This window comes from Kogia breviceps, chromosome 12 (genome assembly GCF_026419965.1).
Source record: "Kogia breviceps isolate mKogBre1 chromosome 12, mKogBre1 haplotype 1, whole genome shotgun sequence".
Lineage (NCBI taxonomy): Eukaryota > Metazoa > Chordata > Mammalia > Artiodactyla > Physeteridae > Kogia > Kogia breviceps.
In genome coordinates this window covers 97768981-97795374 of record NC_081321.1, presented here as the reverse complement: position 1 = coordinate 97795374, position 26394 = coordinate 97768981, and the positions used below count along the sequence as shown (strand labels likewise).

General features: G+C 55.7%; 1 protein-coding gene across 1 annotated transcript in view; it reads left to right on the top strand.

The window, feature by feature from the left end:
• SULT4A1 (sulfotransferase family 4A member 1) overlaps positions 1 to 13191 on the top strand; it is a 31018-nt gene extending 17827 nt beyond the window's left edge. Inside the window, exons 3-7 of the mRNA XM_059080949.2 lie at positions 784 to 864; positions 2042 to 2168; positions 6174 to 6268; positions 8681 to 8819; positions 11662 to 13191. Of these exons, the coding sequence (XP_058936932.1) occupies positions 784 to 864; positions 2042 to 2168; positions 6174 to 6268; positions 8681 to 8819; positions 11662 to 11774 (555 nt within the window). The 3' untranslated portion in view covers positions 11775 to 13191. The remainder of the gene's footprint in view (positions 1 to 783; positions 865 to 2041; positions 2169 to 6173; positions 6269 to 8680; positions 8820 to 11661) is intronic.
• Positions 13192 to 26394: the final 13203 nt, after the last annotated feature.

Genomic DNA, 26394 nt, shown 5'->3' with positions numbered 1-26394 from the left:
TCCCTTCTCCCACTAGACGAGCATCCTGAAGTAAGCTCTGAGAATGCCCCCCACCGCCGGGCCGTTGTCCCGCGTAAGCCGGGCTCTGCACCCCAGCCTCCAGCGTTGGCCCACCTGCGTCCAGCCCCTCCCGCCCCTGTGCCCGCCGCGGTGCTGCAGCCCCTGTTGACCCACCGCTGAGCCTTCCAGTAGAGCTGCGTGGGCCCCCGCCGCGGGCTGCCCTGCTCTTGGCTTTGGGGTCCCGCCAAGGACTGAACTGACCATGGTGTCACAGCCCTCGCGGAGCTGAGATCCCCGTGAGGGAGCCCCCAGGACAGGAAAACTGAGAGTCCTAGTGGTTGAAGGGTGGCCACGCCAGACGGGAGCAAAGTGGGACGGGGCCGGGCCTCTCGGGGAGCGGGGGGCACGTCTGAGTCAGGGCCCGGGAGTGGAGCGCTGGCCGAGGGAGGGGGGCCGGGCCGGGAGCCGCAGGAGTTCTGTGCCGAGGCTGACGGCGGGGCCCCCTCTCCGCGGCCGCTCCGGGCGGCCATCGCGGCCCACGTCCTCTGAGCAGACCCCGGACGGTACACTCTGACTCAGGCCACGGGGGCCAAGGACGGGGATCGCGTCGGCCCGTGTCTGCCCCCAGGGTCCAGCCTGGGCGGGGCGGGGGGTCCCGTCTCAGGTGAGAAGGTCGTTCGGGGTGCAGGTGGTACCGGTCCTGACTCGTCTGCGGCCCCGTCCGCCTGGGCCCCAGAGAAAGGGCGCATGTCCTCTGAGCGCCTCCCCTCTGCCCTGCTGCAGGAACTGACGTCCCCCCGCCTCATCAAAAGCCACCTCCCGTACCGCTTCCTGCCCTCAGACCTCCACAGCGGCGACTCCAAGGTAACTCCGCTCCCCGCCGCCTCCCGCTGCTCCCGGAACCAGGGGCGCGTGTGCCAGTCCAAACGGTGGTCTGTCACGGGCCCAAGTTCCCAGACAACCTCGGTGTGCTTAGAGCGCCGGAGAGGCTCTCCTTGACCCCGCGTCCCTAGCATTTTATCCATGCTTCTCACTTTCGCTTTTCCTCACAGCTGAACTTGACCAGCCAGAGCCCAGCCTCTGCCCACTGAAGGCCTGAGGACTCATGGCTGCTTTCACTGTCTCTGATTTTTTTCTTTTTTTCTCAACTGCATTAGACGTATGAGGCTTATAATTCTCATCACCAGTGTCAGGACTATAAGTTTTCTGTCTTCTGCTGATTTTAAAGTAGTGCTAGAGACACCCCAGTGTTCACAGCAGCACTGTTTACAATAGGCAAGACATGGAAGCAGCCTGAGTATTTATTCATCAACGGGCAAATGGATAAAGGAGGTGTGGTTTATATATACAATGGAATATTACTCAGCCATAAGAAAGAACAAAATTTTGCCATTTGCAGCAACATGGATGGACTAAGTCAGACAGAGAAAGACAAATACTGTTTGATATCACTTATATGTGGAATCTAAAAAAAATACGACAAACTAGTGAGTATAATAAAAAAAGGAGCGGACTCACAGATATAGAGAACAAACTAGTGGTTACCTGTGGGGAGAGGGAAGGGGGGAGGGGCGGGAGAGGAGTAGGGGATTAAGAAATACAAACTATTATGTATAAAATAAACTACAAGGATATATTCTACAACATGAGGAGTAGAGCCAATATCTTATAATAACTGTAAATGGAATATAACCTTTAAAAGTTGTGAATCACTATATTGTACACCTGTAACGTATGTAATATTGTACAGCAAGTATACCTCGATTAAAAATAAAAAAGGAGTGCTAGAGAACAGAAATATACTAAAACACTCAAGTAGTGGTCCTAGCTGATGCTATTGCGTGGACAGGAGTGCACCTCCGCTGAAACAAGTAATAGAGAAAAAGCGTTTGGCCTTGGTGCACGAGGGGCTGACTTTGCTGTTGGAAACGGGGTCAAGAGAGTGGGTTGTAGGTCAGTGGAAGCTGCACAGGGCGGAGGACCGCAGACTAACCCCGTCTGTCCCTCTGTCCGTTCCTCTGTCCCCCGCTCCCTCCGGCAGGTCATATACATGGCCCGGAACCCCAAGGACCTGGTGGTGTCCTACTACCAGTTCCACCGCTCCCTGCGGACCATGAGCTACCGAGGCACATTCCAGGAGTTCTGCCGGAGGTTCATGAACGACAAGTGTAAGTGTCTGTGTGACGTTACGGCGGGGCTGCTCACTGCTCGCTGAGCGCCCGCGTGTCCGTCGCGGTGCCCGCCGGTTGTACCGTAACTGCGGGGTTGGCTGCTTTCCCGCTGGCGGGCGGAGGAGCTGGGGCTGGGGGCTGTCAGCTTGTCCGAGGCCGAGCTAGTGCCAGACAGAGCGGGTGTCCAACGCTGAGGCCCTTCTCTCTCGCCACATCCTTGGGGTTCGGAGAAGTTCCCCAATTAAAAGCGTCGCTCTTCCTGCCTGGATTCCGAGCAGCGAGGACGGTGGCCCATATACGGCTCTTAGCGGTGCCGGAGGCCAGAGTGGAGGCTGGGGCTTCACGTGAGAGCCCTGTGGGCCTTTAGCTGGACTTGGGGATCAGTCTTGGCCCCCAGCCTCAGGCCCGTGTGACAGCTGGGGTGCACTTTGGGGGAGGGGGAAGGCAGCGCTCTGGGCAGGAAGCCTGTTCCCAGGGGAGAGGGGCGAGCTGGGGCCGAGCGAACCAGGGCCCTTCCACGTCTCCCCTCCCCGGGGCGGAGTGGGTCAGGCAGAGGGCCAGGGAGGGAGCCGTCCCCTTGGCAGCGGGGCTGGCAGCTCCTCGCTACAGTTCTGTTCCCCGCGCCCCCGAGGTGGCTCCCCCACCGCCAGCCCTGGCTTCTCTGGGCACCCTTCTCTTTAGAGTTTGCGCCCAGGAGGGCTTTGAAGTGGGTCTACATACCTGTTAATTAAACCTGCACCCGGACTCCTCTGCACCGAGTCTAAAAATACACAAAACTTCCTGTTTTCTTTCCCAGCGCAAGCAACCCCCAGCCTTGCTGTCCATTTGTTCTCCAGCCCAGTCAGGGGTTCTGCGGTGCGGTCACGGGACAGGGGTGGGCTAAGGTGCATAATGGCGGTCCAGGAGTACAGCGCCCCAGACTTACATGGGTGGCCCGACTGGAGCTGCCTCCCGGGCCTGGCTGAAGACCAGGTCCTCCTTAGTGCGCCGCCTGCACCGCCTGAAGACCCTCTCTTCCCTGCCCTCGAGTCTTTGCTTCAGCTGGGACTGGGAGGGGGGCCCGGTGGGAGGGGACAGGCGTAGGTGGCCCCAGCAGCTGTACGCTAAGGCCCCTGGAACCTGCTAACGGCCTCTGTCCAGCCTCCCCTCCCCCCGGCCCGCCCGCTGCCTGGCTCGGGCCCCTCGGGGTCTGCCGGGCGTTCGGAGCAAGCACTCCTGGGGCTCCCAAAGCCGCATCTCTAAGTCCCGCTCTGCACCCCTGCCTTTATAGCAGCAGTCACCTGCATGGGGACAGCCCTGTCGTAGACAGCGGTGTCCTGCAGGTTCAGACTGCCCTGCAGTGCGGGCTGCAAGCCTCCTGCTCCAGCCGGAGCCGTTCAGAGTTACCTAGTGCAGGCCTGTCCGCGCTGTGAAGGTCACGGCGCTGCCCGCCCCGAAGTCCGAGGCTGCGGTCCCGCCAAAGCCTCTGCGGCCATGTACTTAGCCTCCCCAGGCCTGCTTATTCTCTGTGCTCCCGCCCAGTTCCCGCTCTCCAGGAGGCTTGCCTTCTCTGTCCGAGGTCCTGAAAACTTGGAGAATGACGTGCAGAGGGGCAGTGAAATGGCGCCGCTCGCCAACGGAGCGAGGACACGCTGCCCGAGCCCTGTGTTGGGGGTCGTGACCTGCACACTGCAGGGCTGGGGGGCCCCGGAGCCATGTGCCTGGGGGACAGGAGCAGGGGGGAGGGGTCCCTGTGGGTGACCACCGTCCTGTCACCCCGTCCCCGTGCGAGTGACCCTGTCCCCACATCCTCGCTGTCCCGAGTCACCCCCATCCAGCCTCCCCCGTCCCCGTCCCCAGCAGCCCTGGCCGTGTGTCTGCGAGTGTTCTCTGGGAAGCAGCGGGGTTTTCTTACCTCCGTGTCCACGCCCAGTGGACTGCTTGACCCCAGGGCGCGGCTCACCTGGTCTGCGTGCCAGCCGTGGGCCCAGACCTGGGAGACTCCGCTCGGGGCCCCGAGCTCATCAGCCTGTCCGTGAGCTGCGCAGGTCCCTTCCTTCTCTGGACTCGCCCTTGTCCTGTAAAGCGGGAAGGCTGGCCTGGCTGCTACGTCCCGCCCTGTGCGTGCACGGAGCGGGGATGTGCCAGGCCTGGAGTCCAGGGCCCCGCAGCTAGAACTTTGCCGTGGGAGCACCGGGGCCCAGACACGGCCAGGATTCACGCAGCGGTGGGTCTCCCGCAAGGCCTTCGGCTGAAGCCTGCCTGCGTTGGTTCACTTCCGCCCCCTTACCCCTCGCCTTCCAGAGCTCCCCGCCCTTCGTTCCCCATGAAGTGCCGGGGGGGCGCCTAGTTGGCCCGAAGAGGGCCCTTCTGCTCTGACCTGGTCCCAGGGCCCGCCCCTCAGCGACCCCTGACCTCCGCCTCCATCCCTCAGGACCTCTCGTGGGGCTGCGGGGCCCAGGCTGCTGCCGTGCTGCCACCTGGTGGCGGGCTGGCAGGCTGATGTTGTCGGGTAGCGCTGGGACCCGGGCGTTGGGTCACCCCTGTTTTCCCAGCCTTGGTCACGCGTGTAAGTGTAAGAGGTTGTCAGCACCTTGAGGCGTGCCTGTGCGGGGACAGGAGCAGCCCTGCCACTCAGGGGACTCAGCGCTACAAGTAGGACCCTCGCCGGCGCCTTGCCCGTCCCACCCCGTGGAACTTTCCACCAGAGGGGAGGCGCACAGGCGCTGCCCCTGCAGGCCCTCGTGTACGCGGGGCTCTCGGCGCCGCGGCAGCCCTGGGGTGACGGCAGAACGGCTCAGGGCCCGCCGGTCTCACGGCCAGCGAGGGGATGAGGGGCTGGCTGCCTCTGTCCCGAGCCCTTGTCCTTCACCCTCTGCCCTCTGTCCGACCTTGCCAGCTGCTCTGACCTGCTCCGCGGGCCCCTGCGGCCACTTCTTATGTCTTTAAGGCCCATTTGCAGGCCTTGCCTCTGTGCGCCGCATCCCCTGCGGCCTCTTCCCCTCCGCTGCCCGCGCAGCCCTCACTGATGCTTCGAGGCCCGCCGTGTCCGCCGGCCTCCCTCCCAGCGCTGGCCGCTCCGCGTCGCCGTGCCCGTGTCCTTGGGGCTCTGCCGCCAGGCCGGGAGCTCCACTGCAGGGCCCCGTGCTTGCGAGCCGGACGGGCGCTCGGGCGAGTGAGGACGCGGGCAGCAGGGCCACCACCCCTGACTGGCCCCTGTTATCCAGCCGGACCCGCTTCCCGATGCCCAGCAGGCCCAGGGCCCCGTGTTCTTCGGCCGAGACCATCCTCTGGTTAACGTGGAAGCCCCCCCGGGGGTGTCCTCACAGCGGTGGGCACATTAGTGTGAATCGGCAGTGAGAACCCATCGTTTTTAGGAAAAACGCTGCGAAGCAGCCGGGCCACCCTGACCTGTGTCTCTGCCTGTGTGACCTCAACCCCACGCCAGGGCCCTGTGGAGCGTGGGAAGTGCGAGGGCTGGGGTGTGGGGGTGACCTGTCGTGCCGTCCTGCACGGCCTCGTGTGCCAGGACAGGGCCCGCTGCCCCTTCACCCCCGCGCCTTCCTGGTTCTGCCTGGTTCCAGGGTCCTGCCTGTGATGCGCTCGCCTGGCAGGCCCCATTCGCAGCTCTGCCTGGAGCCTCCCGCACCCCATCCTATAGCCCCGACAGCAAAACTCACTGGTCCTGTGTCCCACTTCCTCTGGGCGTCATTCTCTTCCTGGTCACCCCTTGTCAGAGAAACTCATGGGTGCCGGGTGCCGTCCTCCGTACCCCCGGAGAACAGAGGCTTCCACGTTAGGGTCGGGGCTTCTAGGCATCCAGGAGGCAGGGGCCGAGGCCTTGGGCAGGAGGCCGGGGGACGTGGCTCATCTGGGGGGCTGCCGGTGGAGCCCAGGGCTTCCTGAAACACAGCTACCGGGCAGAGGAGGGAGCCTTGTGGCCGGGAAGGCAGGGAAGCAAGGCCGCCTCACACGTGCCCGCTCCCTCCCTGTGACTGCTCACCTGGCCCCTTGTCTCCACAGTGGGCTACGGCTCCTGGTTTGAGCACGTGCAGGAGTTCTGGGAGCACCGTATGGACTCGAATGTGCTTTTCCTCAAGTACGAAGACATGCACCGGGTGAGTGCGTAGGGGTGGCGCCCCGGGGGTGAGTGCCGCCCCCAGTGCGAGCGGGCGGGCGGGCAGGGCCTGCAGCGCCAAGACCCCGGGCATCAGGGCTGACAGTCGGACTCCGGAGTTCCGCGTGGGCCCAGGGTCCCCCTGACCAGTGTTTCGCCTCCGGCCGGTGCTGACCCCCCAGGCCTCTACCCTGCCCCGGCTCCCGGCCAAGCACAGCTTCTGCGTTGGTGGCATGTGGTGCTTTCGAGAGGCCCGTGTATTGTTTTTCTGCTCCAACAGCAGTGGAGCGATAGCCGGACTCACCCTGCTGCCACCCAGCACCCTCTCCGTAGGGGACCTGCTTGGGGCAAAGGGCTGAGATGGCAGAGTCCGGATTTCTTGTCCCAGCCTGTTTGCCGTAGCGTGGCAATTCTCAAAGTGCTGACAACCCCGGCGGGTGTACCTGTGAATCGATCCCTGTGACGAGTTCTTGAGTGCCAGGCGCAGAGGGTGACGGGCACTAGGTGGTGGTTGAGTCCATGTGCCAGGCTGGGCGGCGGTGCTGGGGCAGCGAGGCAGGACCTCTCCTGTGTCCCCGGGAGAGCGAGGTCTGGAAGGGGGCCCGGCACGTCCCGGCCTGTCTCGGCGTCAGCACCGTCATCCTCAGCACGTTAAGAGCCTCGCTGTGTGCCGAGCATGTGCGAGGTCCCCTTGGTCCTAGAACCCCGCTGCCCCCTGCCGGGTCTGAACCCTGCCGCTGCCCGAGCAGAAGTGCTGACGCCTCTCCTTTCTCAGGGCGACAGTGCGAACCGCCCCCCCAGCCCAGCCCTCCTCCCCCCAACGTCCTTCCCTTTCCTCAGCTCCTCTTTGCCGAGGGACCTCAGACTTGTCTCCACTCCTGAGCCCCTCCAGGCAAGCTCACCCCGTCCTCAGGCTGCTCTGTCAAGGTCACCACGACCCCTGTGTGTCTGGGTCCCATGGTCCCGCCCTCCTAGCAGCAGGTGACAGGCAGTCGGTCACACTTGGTCCTGCGTCCCGCATCCCTGGATGCTCCCCTTGACTCCTCCACGGCAGCAGCCCTCCCTCTGCCCCCAGACTTCAGCTTTGGTCTCCTCCATCCACACTCCCTCCCCTGGTGGCCTCAGCCGGGCCTCGGGCCCCCAGGCCCGATTGGAGTCCTCTCCAGGCTCATCTCCGTCCACCCACTGCGCCTTCCTGCCTGGGAGTGTGGTGCAGATCGCAGACTTAACGCCTCCAAAGCAAGCTCCGGAGGTGTCCCCTTGGGTCCTCCGCACCTTCACCCGTCTGCACCCAGGGCAGCGGCTCTGTCCTCCACGGCTCACGTCGAAGTCCGGACTCATCCTTGACTTTCCCCTCTCTCACACCTGGCCTTCATTTTCCAAATCCTGTTGGCTCTACCTTCAAAATGTATCTCTTATCTGACTGTTTCTCCCCAGTTCTGCCCCCGTCTCCCTGGTCCAGGTTGGTGTCACTGTGGCCTGGGTTTTTGCAGCCTCCCTGCCTCTTCCTCCCGCCCCCCCAAACACAAACAGTAAAACGCACTGGATGATGATAAATGCTGAAAAATAAAGCAGAAAAGGGAAGTGCTGGGGAGGGGCGGTGGCAGGTTTAAGTGCAGGTCAGGGAAAGTGTCACTGATGGGGACAAAGACCTGAAAGAAGTGAGGGAGTGACCCGTGTGGACACCTGGAGAAGAACATTCCAGACAGGACATAGCCAACTACCGTCCCAGAAAGAACCCGCCTGACAGGCTGAAGGAACCACATGGAAGCCAGCGTGGACCCGGCTGTCAGGCCCCTGCAGCGCGGGGTGTGGGTCCGGGTGCCTGCCCAGAGGGACGTGGCCGTAGCGAGCAGGGGGGCGGGGCCCCTCCGGAGGCCGCTGGGCTGCGCCCGTAATGCTCCGCTCTCGGCAGCGGTGCGGCGACGGGGCCCAGAGATGGCTTTATGTCAGCGAGTCGAGTAGAGCTGAAGCTTGCCTCACACCATGCCAGCTCCGCCTGCCCGGCGGCGTGGGCCGGCCCTGAGGCCTGTGTGGGGTCCCTGGGGTCTCCCTGTTCTCCCGAGTGCCAGTCTAGAGCCCCGCTGATGGCGTGGCGGGACGGGGAGAGAGAGAGCTGCTCTAGCTCCTGGCGCAGGACCAAAGTGCTTTTCCTTCTTGCTGCTGTTTAAAATGACCGCAGCTATATCAGGACCTCACGTCTGCCTCCGTGGGACCTGGGTTTGAATTCCAGGCCTGCCACTTGAGAGCCGAGTGCCCTTGGGCAGTTTCTTAACCTGGATTTTATTTCCAGACGAGGCCAATTTCAGGCTTGTCTCGGGAACTAAGTAAGGCTGTGGATACAGTACCCGAAGTCGTGTTCTGTAAAGGCGCCGCCTCCGACAGGCTCCCGTGCTCTGCTCTTGTCTTCCAGGACCTGGTGACCATGGTGGAGCAGCTGGCCCGGTTCCTGGGGGTGTCGTGTGACAAGGCCCAGCTGGAGTCCCTGATCGAGCACTGCCACCAGCTGGTGGACCAGTGCTGCAACGCCGAGGCCCTGCCTGTGGGCCGGGGTACGCGCCCCGCCTGTCCCACCCTCCTCCTCTCTGCCTCTGCCTGGGGCCCCGGGGGCCTCGTCCCCCTTCCTGCCAGTGTCCTCGCGCTTTCTGGACCACAGCGCCCACCCCCCATGTCAGGGTTCCGCTGCCCTGAGCCTCATTGCTCCAGAGCCCTGTGTTCTTCGAGGGGCAGGAAGGTAACCCGAGAAGTGTCGCCGAGGCTCCCCGGAGCTCCCCGCTGGAGTTGGCCTGTCATCCCGCACACACGGTGTTGGAGTCCGCGGGCAGGCTCTGTGGGCACGAGGTGTTTCAGGCGGGCGCCTTCCCAGGTGCCCCCCAGGGCAGACCCTGGGGGTGGGTCGGGGGCTGTGATGTTGAGAAGCGCAGTGCGTGCACGTGGCCTCGTTGAGCTCCAGCTGGCCCGTGGGAGTCGAGGGAAGAGGGTGCGGAGAGTCCGTGTGCGCAAGGGCCGTTTCCCTCCATCCCCCAGGGGAGCTAGCGGCACGGGGTGGGGGTGGGGGAGCAGCTCCGTCCGGGGGAGGGGGTGTGCGTGTGCGCACGCCCGTGTATGTGGGGTGTGTGTGTGTGTGTGAGTGAGAGAGCGCACACGAGCAGGAAGTGCAGGCCTCGGCCGTCACAGAGGCCGGCGCACCCTCCTGGCGCGAGAGCTGTGTCTTGCGCGTGAAGCAGTTCGAGGCGAGGCAGGTGTTCCAGGCAGGGGTCCTCCCCAGACCCACTTGGGCTGCTCTCCGTGCCCTCAGGGCTTGTGGTATTTGCGGCTGCTCGACTGCGGAGAGCTCGGGCATTAAAATGCCGGGCACGCTGGGTGCTGGCCGAGGCCTGTGAGCCCCCCCTTCAGCAAGAGTCGCGCCTGACTCGGTGCTGTGGACCCGAGGCCGGTTCCCAGCTCCCTGGGGTGGTGACAGTGCCGGAGGGGAGGGCCCGGAAACGACGCCGGACTCCGCAGGCAGCTGCGTGGAGCGGCGAGAAGAGCCGGGCTGCAGCCTGGCCTGGCCAAGCTCGGGCCACGCCTTTGAGCTTCCCTGGCCTTTTGTCCTTCCTCTCAGGAGGGCGGGTCGGTCTTGGCTGCCCGCCCCGCTTGGCTCGCAGGGCTGTTCTGAAGGTCAGGGGGCGAGCGCCTTCCCGCAAAGGCAGGCGGACCGCCCTCCAAGAAGACACTAACAAGCCAGTCACCCTGCCGTTTCGTTCCTGGCTGCGTCTTCACAAATGTTTGCTATTTAAAATTTATTTGCTCTTTTTTATTTTGCTTTCGCTGTGTTTTGTTATCCTTGGGTGTGACCTTCTCCAGAATCCCCCCTTTCGGTTCATTTGTGTGGTTAAGAAGTGTCGAGAACATACTGCGTGCCCATATGCTCCTTCCGATGTGTTTGCTCTATCATCGTTTACCTTGGTTTTGCTTTATTTCAGTTATTTGATTTTGTTTTCTTTTAGCACATTGCCTCTTTGCTCAGAAGACCTCCTTGCGTTGGTGAGAATGCAGGGGCTTGAGTAGCCAGCTGCATTGCTTAGATTTGATTCATGTCACAGCATAAATTGCACTGTCTTGATTCCAAATCCTAAACCAGGTGGGTGACTCCTTTGATGAGCTTTCAGCTGCCTCAGCTGGGAAAAATAATCATGGAAAAATATATTTATGGTGTGATTGGTCTAGAAGCTTTTAGTTTTGTCCCTTAGGTATCATTAGAGGGTAGCAAGAACAGTCTCTCTTGTTTTTCCTCTCCAACGCTGACGTATAATTTTTCATCACCGAAGAGAAAACCCTTGTCACTTTGGATCTATTAGCTCAGCATTTGCAGGGTTGCAGTTTCGTATGTGAGGTCCTGCCAGGACAAGGACGACTGTTAATAACCGAGCTAACGAAGGATGTTTGCTGGAGACGGTCAGAGCTCTGATCTCAGAGATGCTGACGGTGAATAGAATACGAAACGGGCATTTCAGTCCCCCGAGGCGGCTATATTAGAAGCACAGCCCCGGCTCTCCGGATGAAGCGTTCACAGCTCCTGTAGGTGGGAGGGCGGGACCCCCACTTGTGACATCTTCACAGTCGCCATTCATACGTGACCAGAACAGCTGAAGATTCTGTAGTTAAGGAAAGTGCGTTCAAGCAGTTTCCGTCATTTTGAGCTCTCGCTTCCCTTCGTGAAGGGACGGGTCGGCCCACGCCTGCACATCAGCTCACTCTCCAGGCTCCCTCACATCTGCCGGGAGGAGGTCTCATTTTCTGGCCGAGCCTCGCTGAGCTGTGGCTGTGATGGAGTGGCTGGGGGGCCCGGGACTTGTTTTGATGGTGAGTTGGGAGCTCTGACTGTTTTTCTCCCTTTAAATTCCTGACGATGCACGAGCAGCCTTCCCGAAATCTTCACCCTTGACCTGGTCAGGCGGCTTCGTGCTCACCAGAAAATGTTCTACCTTTTTGGATGATTTTTTTCTTTTCCTTTTAAAATTCTCCAGAAGCAAATCCTGCCTTGGTGGAGCTGTTGAGCCGTGAGTGAGTAGTGGTGCCACGAGGACCCCGATCCACATGGTGCCCGGGGCCGCAGATCTGTTCCACAGACACTGTCTGTCCTCTGGGGTGTTGTGACTCACCCGCTTTGTGCCCGGTGCCGGGGATTCAGTGGCGGATGGGCAGGGCCCGCGGCTCTGCACGTTTGTGGTGCTGGGCGGTCAGGGAAGAGGGTTCAGCTGGTCTGTCGCTCACATGGGCCGTCCTGCCCCAATAGGCCAGGTTCACAGGGGTCCGGGAATAGATCTGGAACCTTCCAGATCCATTTCCTGCGGTTTGGTAGCTGGCCTGACAGCAAGTGAATTCAGCACACTCTGCTCGTTTGTGTTTTAGGGAGAGTCGGGCTGTGGAAGGACATCTTCACTGTCTCCATGAACGAGAAGTTTGATTTGGTGTATAAACAGAAGATGGGAAAGTGTGACCTCACGTTCGACTTTTACTTATAATAACAGCAACGGCAAACCTGCATGCTCACAGCACCCAGACACTAATAGCCCAAAGTCCCCTTTGCACTCATTTGTTACTTGCTGGACAAGCTCTGGAAGCAGCGTAAGACACGGACGGCGGAGAAATGGACGAATGGGGTTCTTTCCGATCCAGAGCAGCTGTCTCACCTTTGGGATTTGAAGTCTACGTGTCAGATTACAAAGATTGCGGTTCCGATGACCTGGACCATACGTATCCTGTCTGTAACATATGCAGCTAGAATGTCTACCTTTTACAACCCACATTATTTATTGTATTTTATAGAGCTTTTCACTGGAAATCTAAATAAATGTCAGTAAACCAAATAAAAGTTCATTGCCGAGGGACTCAGGAGTGAACCACACCCGAATGGTAGGGAGATCTCAGGGTTGACTCTTTATTTTTGTAGTTTTCTTCCGTAAGGCACAGCCATTCGGTTCTTGTTTGGTTGTGAGACGCTGGTGAGGACCGAGGGTGAGTCGGGTGTTGGGGGGGCCTTGTTTCTGCTGGTGGCGTTCAGTTCTCAGTAGTCGCCCCGGGATACAGCGGGAACTGTTCAGTGGGGCGTTTTCAGAGAGGATGCCCTCCTGCCAGCGACCCCCGGCCAGTGGCTCCGAGGCTGATGCAGAGGACCCGGCGGGACGGGCCCGCGACGCGGTGACCGGCGAGCCCTCCACAGAGACACTGAGTCCACTTGGAACCTGACTTTTCGTTGCGCAGTCTTACTTTCATTCCCCAAAGTAGAAACCTGCTTATGTTGGCAAACAGACGATTGGTGGTAAATTCTAGAACTACTGGGTCTTTACATACCGTTCATTGTTCCATCTGGGCCCGCAACTCTGCGCCCCAGCGACCCGATGTGCGAGCGTAGCGCCCTGTCTCACCCAGACGGGGCTGGCGATGTCGCCTTCCGTGCTGTGTCCGAGGGGGTGGAGGCGTGGCCTTTACTGCCCCGCCACTCGCTTCGTTAACTGGCCCACGTTGGTCCCGAGGAGCGATGGAAGGGCGGCCAGGTGCGAGCAGGGCCAGCGGCCAGTCTGTACGCACGCTGCCGCCGCGGTGGGACGGGGCCGTCCCGGCTGTCTGGCTGGGAAGCGCCCGGAGTGGTGGCCGGAGGGGTCGCCGCCGCACGCGCGAGGGCTCCGTGGTGCGCGGTGTCTTTGGAAAGTGCGGACGTGTGCTCTGTTCCTCGTTGGGGGGAGTAGCTGCAGCAGGGCAGGCGGTACTCGGCGCCTGGCGGTGGGCTCAGCTGCACTTTTTCTGTGTATCTGCGAGGGAGGCAGCTTTCTGTGAGATTTCTTTTCTATTTTTCTATTTCTAGTACTGTATGGGCATTACTGAGCCCCACACCTGATACGAATGTGCTTGCTTGCATCTTTAATAAAGACGCGTCCCGTGCCTTGTGTCCAGCTTGTGCTGACGGGTGGAGACGGGGGCCCTGCGTGGTCCCCTCAGCGCTTCAGGGCAACGAGAGTGAGCCCCGCTCACCTCCGTCCCCGGGGCTCAGAGGGTCTTGGGCCCTGTCGGGCTGGGTCACTCAAGACTCAGCGTTCCAAGGGTTGAATTTCCCTCACTGTCTGTCCCTTCACCTTTGGTATCTTTTTAAAGCTGAAGTGAAAGGAAGGGCGGGGGGGAGGAGAAAAGCATGGAAGAGGTTTTGGTGCACCTGGGCGTCCAGGGGTCTCGGTCTCTGTCTTGGAAGGTCCCACTTTCAACAAGGTGGACGGTGGTATAGAGACCAACCCAGCTGATGGCACTTCGCCCCTGTGAAATCCAGAGTCCGTCTAAGCGGTTCCTTGTGGGAGGAAAGTCCAGGACATTGTTGTACTGAATAAAGCTTCGGCTTTCTGAAAAGCCATGTTTATTTTCAGATGGACTAGTTCCTTTAGGTCTCAGGTGAAATCCCGGAATTTATTTTGGTACCTGGGATGACCCTAGACCCCCAGGCCCCAGGTTAGTTAAAGGAATATCCAGTCTGCTATGTCCCAGGGGGTCTGCTCCCAAATCACTTACAAATCACCTAAAATAAAGCAGACAATAAAGGTAGAGCCCTTGGGTCAAGAAGCAGGGCAATGCCGTACATTCACGGTGCTATTTAGTGAACGTCCACTCTGGCCCTGCCTCGTTGATGTGTCACCACATCCTGTGGACTCACTGAGCACCCGCGCTGCACGGGGCCCCGCTAGGGGCACTGGGGGTGCAGTGATGCAACGGAGGGCCCCGGCCTGCACGCTCTTCACACTCTCATGGGGAGGTGATGTCACGAGATCTGGGGCGAGTCCAGGCTCAAGCAGGCGGTAAGGGACCGGTGTGCTCCTGAAGGAGCAGGGGAAGCCCAGTGCGGAGATGCTGCTTGAGCTGAGACCGGGAGGACATGAGGGGCTCAGGCTTGGGGCCGCCTGGGGGAGGGCGGGGCGGGGGGGTGGTGTGCTGGGCAGCGCCCGGAGACTGGGCGGCAGGGACTCAGTTTGGAGGGAGGCCAGGAGGCAGCTCACAGACGTCCTCACAGGTCGTGAGGGTTGGATTTTGTACGAATAAATGAAGGCACAAGAGCATTCCTTAACTGAAGGAACGCTACCTGGCTTGCATTTTCAACTCTTAGCTGCCTCTAAGCGCTCTCGGGCCATGCGTGCTGGGAACCGGCTGCTACCTTGTGCGCACGGAGCAAAGCCAAGGGCACAATGATTCGAGGCAAAAGGCGCCGCGGAGCCCACGAGTAAAGCGAGTCTGGAGGGTGGAGTGACGCATGGGGTAGCATCCGGGTGTGGATGGGATTTGAGGGGCCGCGAGGGGAGGAACGTCCGAACGGTTGGAGAGGAGAGAGGCCCGGGCAGGTGGCTGATGTTACAGACACCCCTCGGGATTCCCGCACGTCAGGGGCCTCCAGTGAGTCCCCGGTGGCCTGGCCTTTTGACTTCACAGACCAACAAGATTCCAGAAAGTATCTGGGGCGCCAGCATAGGGCTTTACTGCCAGACAGCTGGGTTCGGCCACAGCCCCTCGCCAGCTGGGACCGCCCCGTGCCCTCCGCCCGGGCCGGACACTGCGCCATTGGGGACATGTCACCCTTCCCCCACTCACCCAGTTTCTTTGCCGGAAAGGCCCAGATTTGGCGGCCCTCCCACCTCAGCACGTAGGCCACTTAGCTTCTCTGACCCGGTGTCGTAGCTCACGTAACGGAGGTGATCTTCGTCCTGCTTACCTCATGGGATGGTCATGACGAGGTCGAAGTGGCTTTGAGAGCAGGAATAGAATTCGCAGAAGCGCCGGTCTGTGCCTGGCGCTGCCGCTGGGCGCCCCCTAGCGGCCAAGTCCCCGGCGACAGCCGGCCTCCTCGGCCCGCAGTGAGGCCGCTCTCCCCGGCTGTGGCCCGCAGCCCCGTGGGTACAGGCGAGGTGCACAGGCCCTGTCCCGGGAGGCCCCGCGTGAGGGGCAGTTCCGCCACCTTTCTGGGCAGAGCGGCGGCAGTGGTAGCGGGTGGCGGGAGCCCTGGGCGCCGCCGAGGACTCTGGGCCGCGGAGGCCGGCCTCCCACGGGGTCTGGCCTCCGCCCTCCCCCCCGCGCAGCCACCGTCTTCCGCCCTTCACCGAAGAACGAGTGTCTTCAGACTGGGATGGCACGTTGGCCAGACGGTCCGGCCTCGCCCGGCTGAGCGATGCCCTCTGACATCCCTGGACATCCATCCCCGACAAGCTCACCGCCTCCTGGGACGGCCCTTCCGCTGCTGGAAGTCCTCTCCGGCCGCTTGCGCGGACCCCCACCCAAGCCCGGGGCTGCCCCCGCCTCTGGCCTCCCTCGCCTGAGATGCCCAGCCCTGCGTTCAGCTGGGGAGGGCTCTCCTCCGGCCCCGGCCTCCCCTGCCTTCCTCGCAGTCCGCCCGCCTCACTGCTCGGCACTTGTCTCCCCACGTGGACAGTGACCCCCTGCAGGCAGGACCGGGCTGCGTCAGCCTTCGCCTACGTTGGATGTTGGCATATAGTTAGCGCCTAACGAGTGAGTGGACTCTTTCATTCTTGGAGTGGGTTTTTATTTATTTATTTATTTAACATCTTTATTTGAGTATAACCGTTTTACAATAGTGTGTTAGTTTTTCCTTTACAACAAAGTGAATCAGTTATACATATACATATGTTCCCACATCTCTTCCCTCTTGTGTCACCCTCCCTCCCACCCTCCCTATCCCACCCCTCTAGGTGGTCACAAAGCACCGAGCTGATCTCCCTGTGCTATGCGGCAGCTTCCCACTAGCTATCTAATTTACATTTGGTAGTGTATATATGTCCCTGCCCCTCTCTCACTTCGTCACAGCTTACCCTTCCCCCTCCCCATATCCTCAAGTCCATGCTCTAGTAGGTCTGTGTTTTATTCCCATCCTACCACTAATCTCTTCATGACATTTTTTTCCCTTAGACTCCATATATATGCGTTAGCATACGGTATTTGTTTTTCTCTTCCTGACTTACTTCACTCTGTATGGCAGACTCCAGGTCTATCCACCTCATTACAAATAACTCAGTTTCATTTCTTTTTATGGCTCAGTAATATTCCATTGTATAGATGTGCCACATCTTCTTTATCCATTCATCTGTCGATGGACACTTAGGTTGCTTCCATGTCCTGGCTATCGTAAATAGAGCTGCAATGAACATTGTGGTACATGACTCTTTTTGAATTATGGTTTTCTCAGGGTATATGCCCAGTAGTGGGATTGCTGGGTCATGTGGTAGTTCTATTTGTAGTTTTTTAAGGAACCTCTTGGAGTGGGTTTTGTTTTCTCTGAAGACCATCTGCCCTGTCCCTTCTACGCACGGTTCTCGGTCCTGCCCTTGGGGGCCGTAACCTCCCAGGCAAGAACTAGGCTGGTGCCCTGCCTCCTCACCAATCGGGAACAAAAGGAATGGTACGGAGAGCCAGCACTCCGGGGGTGCCGAGCAAGGAGAGGTGACAGCAGGGAGACCGCTAGATGTAAAACATAGGGTGAGAGCTGAGTCTGCAGCAGGTGGCATGTGGGTAGGGCAGGGGCCAGGGACGGGCATGCCCGGTGGGAAGAAACAGGAGGCACTGAAATGAGTCAGGCAACTGGTTGTAACCCAGCTCTGCCACTGTTGGTGGGACCAAAGGGGAGGTCCCTTTTCATCTCATAATGAGGAGGTTTCGTATCAGGTGTCTTGAAAACCCATGCAGCTCAAACATGCTGCGACTCTTCAGTGGTCAAACTGTCTTATCAGTTCAACCCGAGAGGAGCTGACCAATGGGGGAGACCGTGAATTTTTAGCCAGTGATGGACTTTGCCAGCGAGGGCAAAGAGAATCTGCTACAGAAGCACCTGTCACACAGCTTGGGCCCACAGCAGCCGTCGCCAAGGCGTGCTGAGCCTTTGCCAAATCTACACATCAAGTGACAATCTGATTCTCACACTTGGATCCCTGTAAGCTAGTTGGCACCCGATGTCTGAGCTGCAGTCCTTAAATCTGTCCCCTCACCGCTGACGGAAGGAATCTGTGCTCTATTAAAAGCATTCTTTAAACACCAGAGAATGCTAAGTGTGTTTAAAGTATAAAAAAATCAACCAGAAAATGCATTTCCCCCTCTTTAAAGTTGTCATCTTTACATGTATCCGTGGTGTTGGGCACCAGCTGGGAACAGAAGTCTTAAAATATCACGAGCAAGGCCAGCTCTGCAGAAGGAAAGGCTCCCAAGGCCAACAAGACTCTCTTCTCCAGTCTTTTGCATCCTCGAAAAACTTAAGTGAATTGGTTAAAATCTCCCCCACCTATTTTTGCTGTCTCTCATTTCCCCCCTTTACAATCCATAGTACATGGGATTTCCAGAAAGTCTTTTTTACTCAAATACAGCTGGTAGCTTGGAGCTCATCTAACTCTGCTCAAGAACCACTGGCTGGCTGGGCCTCTGTGCCGCCCTCAGGCTCTCCCCTCTGCCCGGATTGCCTTCCCCAGCTCAGCCCGGATTACGCTGATTTAAGGCTGAAGCTCAGCACAGGCAAGGTCTACTCCAAGAAAGCCCTGAAGTCTCCTTCCCATGCCCACTCCCGTGTCTCTCATAACAGAGCCCGGCCCTGCGACCATCTGCTTCTTGAGGCTACGGCCATGTCTCTTCCACTTTCCTTGGTGCCAAGAAGTTAGCTCAGAAGAGACCGTCGGTGACGTGTTGGTGGTCTGAATGGTCCCAGCATCCGTTGAATTCAGCCTTCCCTGGTCATCTCAACACAGTCTCAGACTCTGCAAGCACAGCGTCTGTGACTCACCACGTGGGCCCCCTCTGGTCCGGCCGCACAGCTCCCTCCTACGCACCTCACGCGCTCTTCCCCAACTCGGCTGGACCATTTTGCCCTCTTGGAAAGCCTTCCCTGCTATTTCTAAGTGTTGCCGATTCATGTCCACCACCTGCCGCCAAGCTGGGCTCAGAACAGTCTCCAGGAGGCTGTGGTGAATTAACTTAGCTCACTGACGCGGCCGTCCTGTAGGTACCCAGGTTTCCATTTTTACCAAAAGCATCAGGAGGGTTGCCAATCATGGCAGACAGACTGATTTTCAGGGGCTGGTGGCTACCTCTCTCCTGGGTCCCTACCACACTTGGGGGTCTCCAGAGGAGGAGGAGGCCAGAACCTTCCTTAGCCCAGAGAAGGAGTGACTGGGGTGTCCGCATTCTCGCTGTGAGACAAGATGTGACAGCAAGTACCTTTCTCCTTAGAATGGAGTATGCCAGGAGTCAGAGCCTTGAATTCTGAAGGAATAGTGATTCCCTATAATAGGGTATTGGTTTACATTTGTTAAGAAAACATTTTGTACCTGTTTTCAAGTTTCCTTTCCAAAGTGTGTGTTTTCAGCGCCAAGTAACCTTAAGTAGAGACTGTGCCTCGTTCGTCACTCTGTCCCCATCCTGTGCTTAGCACACAGCTCCAGTCCTATCAGGTAATCAATAAATGCTTATTACCTAACTAAAGGCAAAGTAAATGCTAAACAGCACTAATTACAAGCTGTTGCAAGATCCTGGCTCTCGGCAAAGAGAACGACGTGTGATTGTCAGGGGTTTGCTAGTTGCCCAGGTGTATGAAACATGAAATTGTTATTTTCTAACTGCTTCTTTGTTCCAGAGGGTGGGCCGTTCTTCTCAGATCGCTGCAATAAAATATCCGGAGGGCAGGATTCATTAAAATTCTGAACACCAGTATTCTTCTACACTATGGAATCTTGTTCAGGGGTAAGATAAGTGGATTTTGATTCCTGTTTTCATGAACGGAGACACCCAGTAACTGTTAAGGGAAATGAAGAGCTTCCTCATTCATTGGCACATGAAGGGCGAGCTGCTACTCCTAGCCTGTGTAGTCTCTCCACGGACGATCCTAAAATAGGCACAAAAGCCGGCCCCCTGTTTACAAACGATAATCAATTATTTGTAGAGACGGTGTTTAAAATCTGCAATTTAGCTGCTGGCTGACTGAACTAAAATGAGCAGCTGCGACACGTGTCAAGGTAAATATCCGAGAGAGAAAGCACCTATTTTAGTAGAGAAAAAACAACCACGGTGGCTTTTCCAAAAGAGCTTCTTATACCTCATTTCTTATTTCACTTTATTTGCGCCTAAGGATTGCTCAGCAGATTCTGGTCTTCATTTGATGAGGCCACCAGAAGCCCAGCAGTCGGGGAGGACTGTCCTAGCACATTTCCCAGGGATATTCTCCACTTCCCTTCAGATGCATTATGTATCCGTGTCACGCGCGGGCTCTTCCCTCCTTCTTTATGAGTTGACGAGGTGGAAACGTCTGAGGGGTTAATCAGTTCCTGCTGCTTATTTCTCCACATGAAAGCATAACTTCCATTTATAACATCATTGTTGATTACCGTGAGATAACTACAGGCTTGATCTTATAGCCTCGTCGTCTCCTAGGTGTACTGAATTGTGGGGAAAATGTAGCCATGAGTACTCAGAACCCGCAGAGCAGGCACAGCTCGCCATGATCCCGAGTTTCTTCGCGATCACTGAGGGAGTGAGTTGTTTGCTGGCTGCCGCAGGCATAAAAGTATTTCCCTCATCTTTCCATGGTTTGCTTCTCCAGATTATCCTCAAAGGTTTTGAGCAGCAGGTTCCTACAATGGGTTGTGTAGTCGAGGCTGAAACAATTTCTCGCGCAGTGTTTCTGGTTTCCTTGTGGTACTGCAAGGTATCTTGGACAAGGTAATGGGTTCAGCCCTGCTGGAAGCAGACCCACTTCAGGGCATCTAAGGGAGTGTTCTTTGGAAGGTGTGGCCAAGGAGGAAAACTATCTCCCACAGCATCCTCCTTGGAGGCACTGTCACGTTACGGAACTCTGGTCCGTTTGATCAGAGAGCAAACCTAATCTAATAGACTTTATGGGCTTTTGTTGGGACAATAAAAAAGTAAGGTGAATTTAGGCTCTTGTTAAAACAAACAAACAAAAAAACGAAGTTAACTCTTCATGTGGAAGTGGAAAGTTTCCAGGCACAGGGAAAACACTTTGGAGTGAAGATGCTCTTAAGAAAAGAAAGAAAGAAAGAGAAAGAGAGAGAGAGAGAGAGAGAGAGAGACAGAGAGAGAGAGAGAGAGAAAGAAAGAGAAGACAGCTGGATTCTCCTATCTTCTTTTGCATTCAATCTGTTGCAACGTCACACATCATGTAGCTTCTGGGAAACCCTACCGTACACTTGCGAGAAAATAAGACTGAAAATGCAAGTAACATCTTACTATGGAGATAGTTTTGACAATTATGGACTCTCTGAAAGGGTCTCAGGACACCCAGGGGTTCCCAGACCACACGTGGAGAACTGCTGACCTAAGCAGTGAAGTCCAAGAGATGGCAAATGGTAATGGGGTTTAGGACGCAAGTGGCGGAAGCAGCCTCTGTTGAAAGTAACCCTTTACCTTTTGGAACAAGAGCAGAAGAGATGAGCGCCAAAGCAGTTGTGAGGCAACCATGTGTTCCCTTCCTCGTCTATTTTTTTGGACACTGTGAGACATGTGGGATCTTAGTTCCCCGACCAGGGATCGAACCCGTGCCCCCCGAGTGGAAGAGCGAAGTCTTCACCTCTGGACCACCAGGGAAGTCCCATCTGTTCCCTTCTTATAGACTGGTTTTCCCAGTGGGACCTGAGGTGGAGTCATTCACTCAGTGCAGGAGGTCTGAGGAGAGAGAGGACACGAATTTACTCTCTTGATGAGAAGGAAAACTCGCTTACCAGTGACGAACAGTCAGACGGCCAAGAGGGCCCATAAAACATCCTCCTCCGGGGCACTCAGCAGGCCACCCTGTAACTTACCTGCTGACAGAAACGTGTGGTGGGGATTCCTCGGCAAGGCTGAGCCTCTGGGCCACTGTTTCTCTCTCACCGTGAGTGGTATGGCGGGTGATGTAGGGCAGGACGCGGGACCTAGCCCGCCCGGGTTCTAATCCTGGTCTGCCGTTGACTAGCTGTCCTTGGACCCTCTCTGTGCCTCAGTTTCGTATCTGTAAAACGGGAATAACTATAGTACCTACCTCATAGGGCTGTTATGAAGATAAAAGAGTAAATGACATGTAAAGTACTTAGCTGGGTGCCTGATAAGGGACGAGCTCCCGAAGGGCCAGCAACAACTACTGTCATTGCCACTATTATTATCAAAATGACTTACTGAGCTTCCACTCAGCCTGCGAGCGTGGGTAAGAATTGGCTGCTTACCTGCTGACTATCTACTTAACTATCTACGTATGGCACTGAGCAGGCTGCGGATACAAGCGTGGCCAGAGCAACCTTGTCCTGCCTTCACCAGGTCTCCTGAAGGAGGCCAGCAGGACACAACCGGACACACCAATTAATGCAACAATCACAATCGCCCTAAGTGCTAACATGTAGAAAGGGCGTAGCAAGTGGTTGCAGCTTTAGATACGTTCCTCCCTTCATTCTGATACCTGGTCCTGAGTGGGTAAGCTCGGTTTTTACAGGTGGGGAGTCCGTTTCGCAGGAAGGGGCTGGCTTCCGTGCGGCCACGCAGCTCAAATCGGTTCTGTGAGACCCGTCCGACAGCTCGCAGGAAGGCCACGTTCACAGAAACGCGCTTCCACGACGCCAGTCACCAGAACTCCGACCGGGTTCCCGCGCCCGGGGGAAAGGATTTCCGGAGGAAGTTCCCTCTGCGGGGGCGGAGCCACCGGCAGGCTTGGGCTCGCCCCTCCGTCCCCCAATTCCGTAGTCGACTTGGCCAATCGGAGCTCCGCTTCTTGCCAGGTGCGGAAACTTGTTCTCCAATCAGAGAGCGCCATCGGCGCTCGGGCAACAGCGTCCTAGAGACGCCGAGTGGGCCGGGCTTCTGCGGCCTGGGGCCCTGGGGTCCACGCTTAGAAGTGCGTCGGCGCTCAGAAGGGGCCCCGCGAGGCGGAGGGTTGAGAAGGGGCAGGGGTAAGACGGTGCGGCCTCGGCGAGCGCGGGCGAGCCTGGGGGGCGGAGGGAGGCCCGGGCGGGCAGCTCTGGGGTTCTCACAGCCCCGGGACGCGGAGCGTCCCCTCTCCGTCCGTGGCATAGGGCTGGTGACCCGTTTACTCGTTCCACACATGTGTGTGGCGCGCCTGTCTGTGCCAGGAGCCGTCGTCGGCTCTGGGGCTACTGCAGTGAACAGTACCGTCTTTTTTGCGTGGGGAAAACCGACTATAAGCAACGTGGAAGATGGCAAATCTGCCTCCTTGCATCTCTGAGGGTTACATCGCTCCAATTTACAAAATGCTTCATGTCCCTTATTTCATCTGTCCCCACAGCAGTCTTTCGAATATTTTCAATTCCGCCTTACAGATGAGGCCTTGAACTCCACGGGGTGTAGGCGGTTGTCCTCAAATCACACAACCGGAAGTTGCAGAGCCAGAATTCATACTCAGCACTTACGTCTCATGTCAGAATCTCTGGTCTTTCTGGAACATTCTTCGTAGGCCGCACGAGTTATCTCTGCCTCTCTCAGAAATGTTGTTTGGAAGCACTCTGAAATTTCAGAGGTTCTTTAACACTGTTGGTTAAATCACCCCATACTTCCTTTTCCTTCTCTCCTGAAAATCTTTCCCTTTCAGGATGCCTTGCCCCTGTTAAGAGGACTCTTACTTCACTTTCAAGAGGAGTAATTTAATAATGTTTCTTAAGTTGTATGTGCCCCTAAATGAGTAGACTTACAGAAATGCTGTAAAGACTTTTTTTTTGACTTTCACATACTGCTGTTCCTTCATGTCTTTCTTTTATCCGTTGTCTTCAATTCAACATTTACTTGGCTAAGTTCTGGGGAGTCAGAGGTGAATCAGGCAAGGATTTTGATTTTCCGTGAACATATTTGTTTCCCACTCAGCCTTACTGGAAGCTTTAGGAGGGCAAGGATTTATTTCAGCTACCTGTGCTCTCCCTTTCCCTATACCATCAGTTTAGTTGTTGGGTCCTGGCAGGTGCCTGTAGATATTTGTCAAGAAATGCTTGCATGAGACTTTAAATTTGCTGTCCATTTTGTCTTCCGTTTCCCTGACCTTTTCCAGCTGTCCACCTCTTCCTGTGCAGAGATCTCTACAGCGCCCATGCTGCGACCCCTGCAGCTGAGTGGCACATGGAAACAGAACCAGCTCCAGGAGGATGTTCAGGAGTCTGGTGCCCGCCCAGAGCAGGGATCCAGTGGGAGGCCATTGGCTGTTAACCAGACAGTTGCTTTCATAAAGCCTCTTTACAGGTATCGAGTGAATGTTTAAGGTTAGTTGATGATGATAGTCACTGTAGTTTTTCTTGGATGACTCCTTCCCCTGCCAGGATTGAAAAACAAGCTGAACAATACAGAAGAGAAGGTGTGAGTGAGGCAAGAAGCTGACAGTTGCTTTCTTCCTTTAAATACCACTAGCGAGCTGACCTTTTTGTACAGCATACTTATCTAAGAATACCCCAGGTCTAGGCTTGTGCAACTATGTAGGTTGAATTCTTGTACTAGTTAAATATTAATTCACCTTCAATGCAGTGCTATCTAGGATATCCACGCCATTTAGGAGAGGAGATGCAAAGGGAAGGAGCATTTGAGAGAACTCTGTGAATAGAGATAACATATGAACACGATGCACTTCCAGCACGAAAGAGCTTCCTTTTCCACTTTTTTCTCCGGTTTCAATCTTGTACTGCTATTTTGTTTAATTTGTTTCAGGCATGATTGTTATCTTTTCATCTGTTTTTCTGCAGTTTGACTATTTCTACTACCACTTCTCCTCCTGGCTAATACTTATTGAGCACTTACGGCGTTCCAGGCGCACTTTGGGACCTCACATTACCGTTTTAATTTAGTGCTCACTTCCTGCAGATGAAAAAGTACATTTATTATTCCCATTTCAGAGATAAGGCAGCAGGGATGCAGAGAAGCTAAGGGACAACCAAGCTGATAGATGGTGACGCGTGGCTTCTGCGTCAGGACTGCCTGGTGACAGAGGCTGTGTTCTTTTCTTTGTTTTTGTTTTTTGGGCCCTCCGTGTGGCCTGCGGGATCTTAGTTCCCTGGCCAGGGATTGAACCTGGGCCCTCGGCAGTGAAAGTGCAGAGTCCTAACCACCAACCTCCAGGGAGTTCCCAGAGCCTGTGTTCTTGACCAGTGCTCTTACACTCTCAGATATGTGTGTACTCCAGAAGTCCCACTGGGCTTCGAGGTGACTTGTAAAAATATATACAATATGGTAAAATAGGAAAGTAACTTCAGGAGGAAAGAGAATACTCAGATCATCTGTAATGGTTAATACAGTTGGGCTGCAAATTTAGCCGTGAGCTTCTTTTTTTTTTTTTTTTTTTTTCATTGAATGAAAGATTCTTTAAATTCTATAGTGCTTTATAGTTTTCAAAAGTTTCACACACATGATTTCATATAATAACCCCTTTTTTCCCCTCGCCTCTATATTGCCCCTCCCCCCTTCCGTCTCCCCACTGGTAACCGCTAGTTTGTTCTCTATCTTTGTGAGTCTGCTTCATTTTTGTTTTATTAGCTGTGAGCCTCTTGAACCCAGGAGAAGAAAATTGAAAAGAAAAAAAAAAAAAGAAAGAAATTGAATTCATTTTGTCCAGGAAAATTAGGCATTATTTTAGTTCCTTCGGAAAAAAAGGAAAGCATTTCGAATGCCTCCATCTAAAGGACATCTCTCCTGGGGTTCATAACCAAGCCCTGGATGGCCGGGTTTACTACAGAGTGACCAGGGTGCAGGCTCAGTGTCCTCACTATTAAGGGAGAGAATGTGTATGATTGTATTTGCGGAGGATTTTTGAAATGAAAATTTTTTGAATAGTAGTAGTTTTCAGGAACACCTTCTGAATTTTGTTTTTTTCCTGGGAATTTGTAAATGGTCTTATCCTGGAGCCTGGGTTGGTCCCAGTCATTTAACAGTTATTTATGGAGCAGCCGCTGTATGCCAGGCCCTGTCTAGGCATTGAGGACACCGCGGTGATGGTCAGGTCACTGTCCTGATACGCCCGGTGCCTCCACCCTGTCGTTTTCTCCCGCTGGAGTGTTTCTGGACAGACTTTGGTTTGCCTTTCTTTGTTGTCCTATGAAACCCAGAGACGACCCTCAACGCCTTACGCTGTAACCGTCTCCCTGCCTTTGACCCTGGGCTCTGGCTGATTCATGTTTCTGTGCCTTCCCAGGACCTAAAGTTAATGACAGCTGTGCGGGAGCGAGCACAGCCTGCCGTGTGTCAGGCTCTTTAGATACGGTCGTGCGCCACTTGCCCCTTGAGAACCTGGTGGAAGCCATGTGTCCTCCCTCTAGAAAAATCACCTCACACACACTTTGGCATTTAATCTCTGAGTTTGAAGATCTAAAAATGCACACGTGTACCTTGTCCCTAGATTCCAAGTTATGGATAACGTGCTTTAAAGAGAGATATTAGCTCCATTTTGCAGTTGAGGAAACTGGGTGAGGAGGAGGTTAATTAACTTGCAAGTTTGCATGGTAGATAGTGGAACCAGTTTAACTCCATGTCTTCTTGACCCCAAACCCTTTATTTTTTCTGCTGTCCAAAAGTAAAGACTCTCAGTAAATGAGGGAGTGAGTGTATGGAAGGTCTAAAAAGGGAGCTTTAAAGTGTATGTGCCCCAAAATATGACAAAACATCCATTTGATATCCGAACAGACAAGGAGAAGATTTTTCTCAAGTATTTGGATTTAACTGCCAAAATTTTTTGTGTTGCTTGCAACTTTTTCCAGTTTTGTCAAGTGATAATTTTCCCCCCATGATACGAGTTCCAACAGTTTTTGCTTCTGATGCCATTTCTGTTTGGCTGTGCACATTTCTTACTGTCGTGTTGAATTATGTTTTCTCTGGATGCCAAGGCAGATGGATGGCACTTTTGTTATGATTCTGATATAAATAGCATCTGTTAGAAACTGGACATCAATACTTATCTGGCAAGTAAAACAAATATATCAGTGGAATAGCCTTCTAATCATGTTTTTGCCTGTGGTTAATAAGTGCATCTGATGGTCTATGACTCGGTGCTTGTTTGGGGGGCATTGGTTTTATTATCCTTGCTATTTTCTACCTTACCATACAAGTGTTTTTTTTTTAAAAAAATAAATTTATTTATTTATTTTTGGCTGTGTT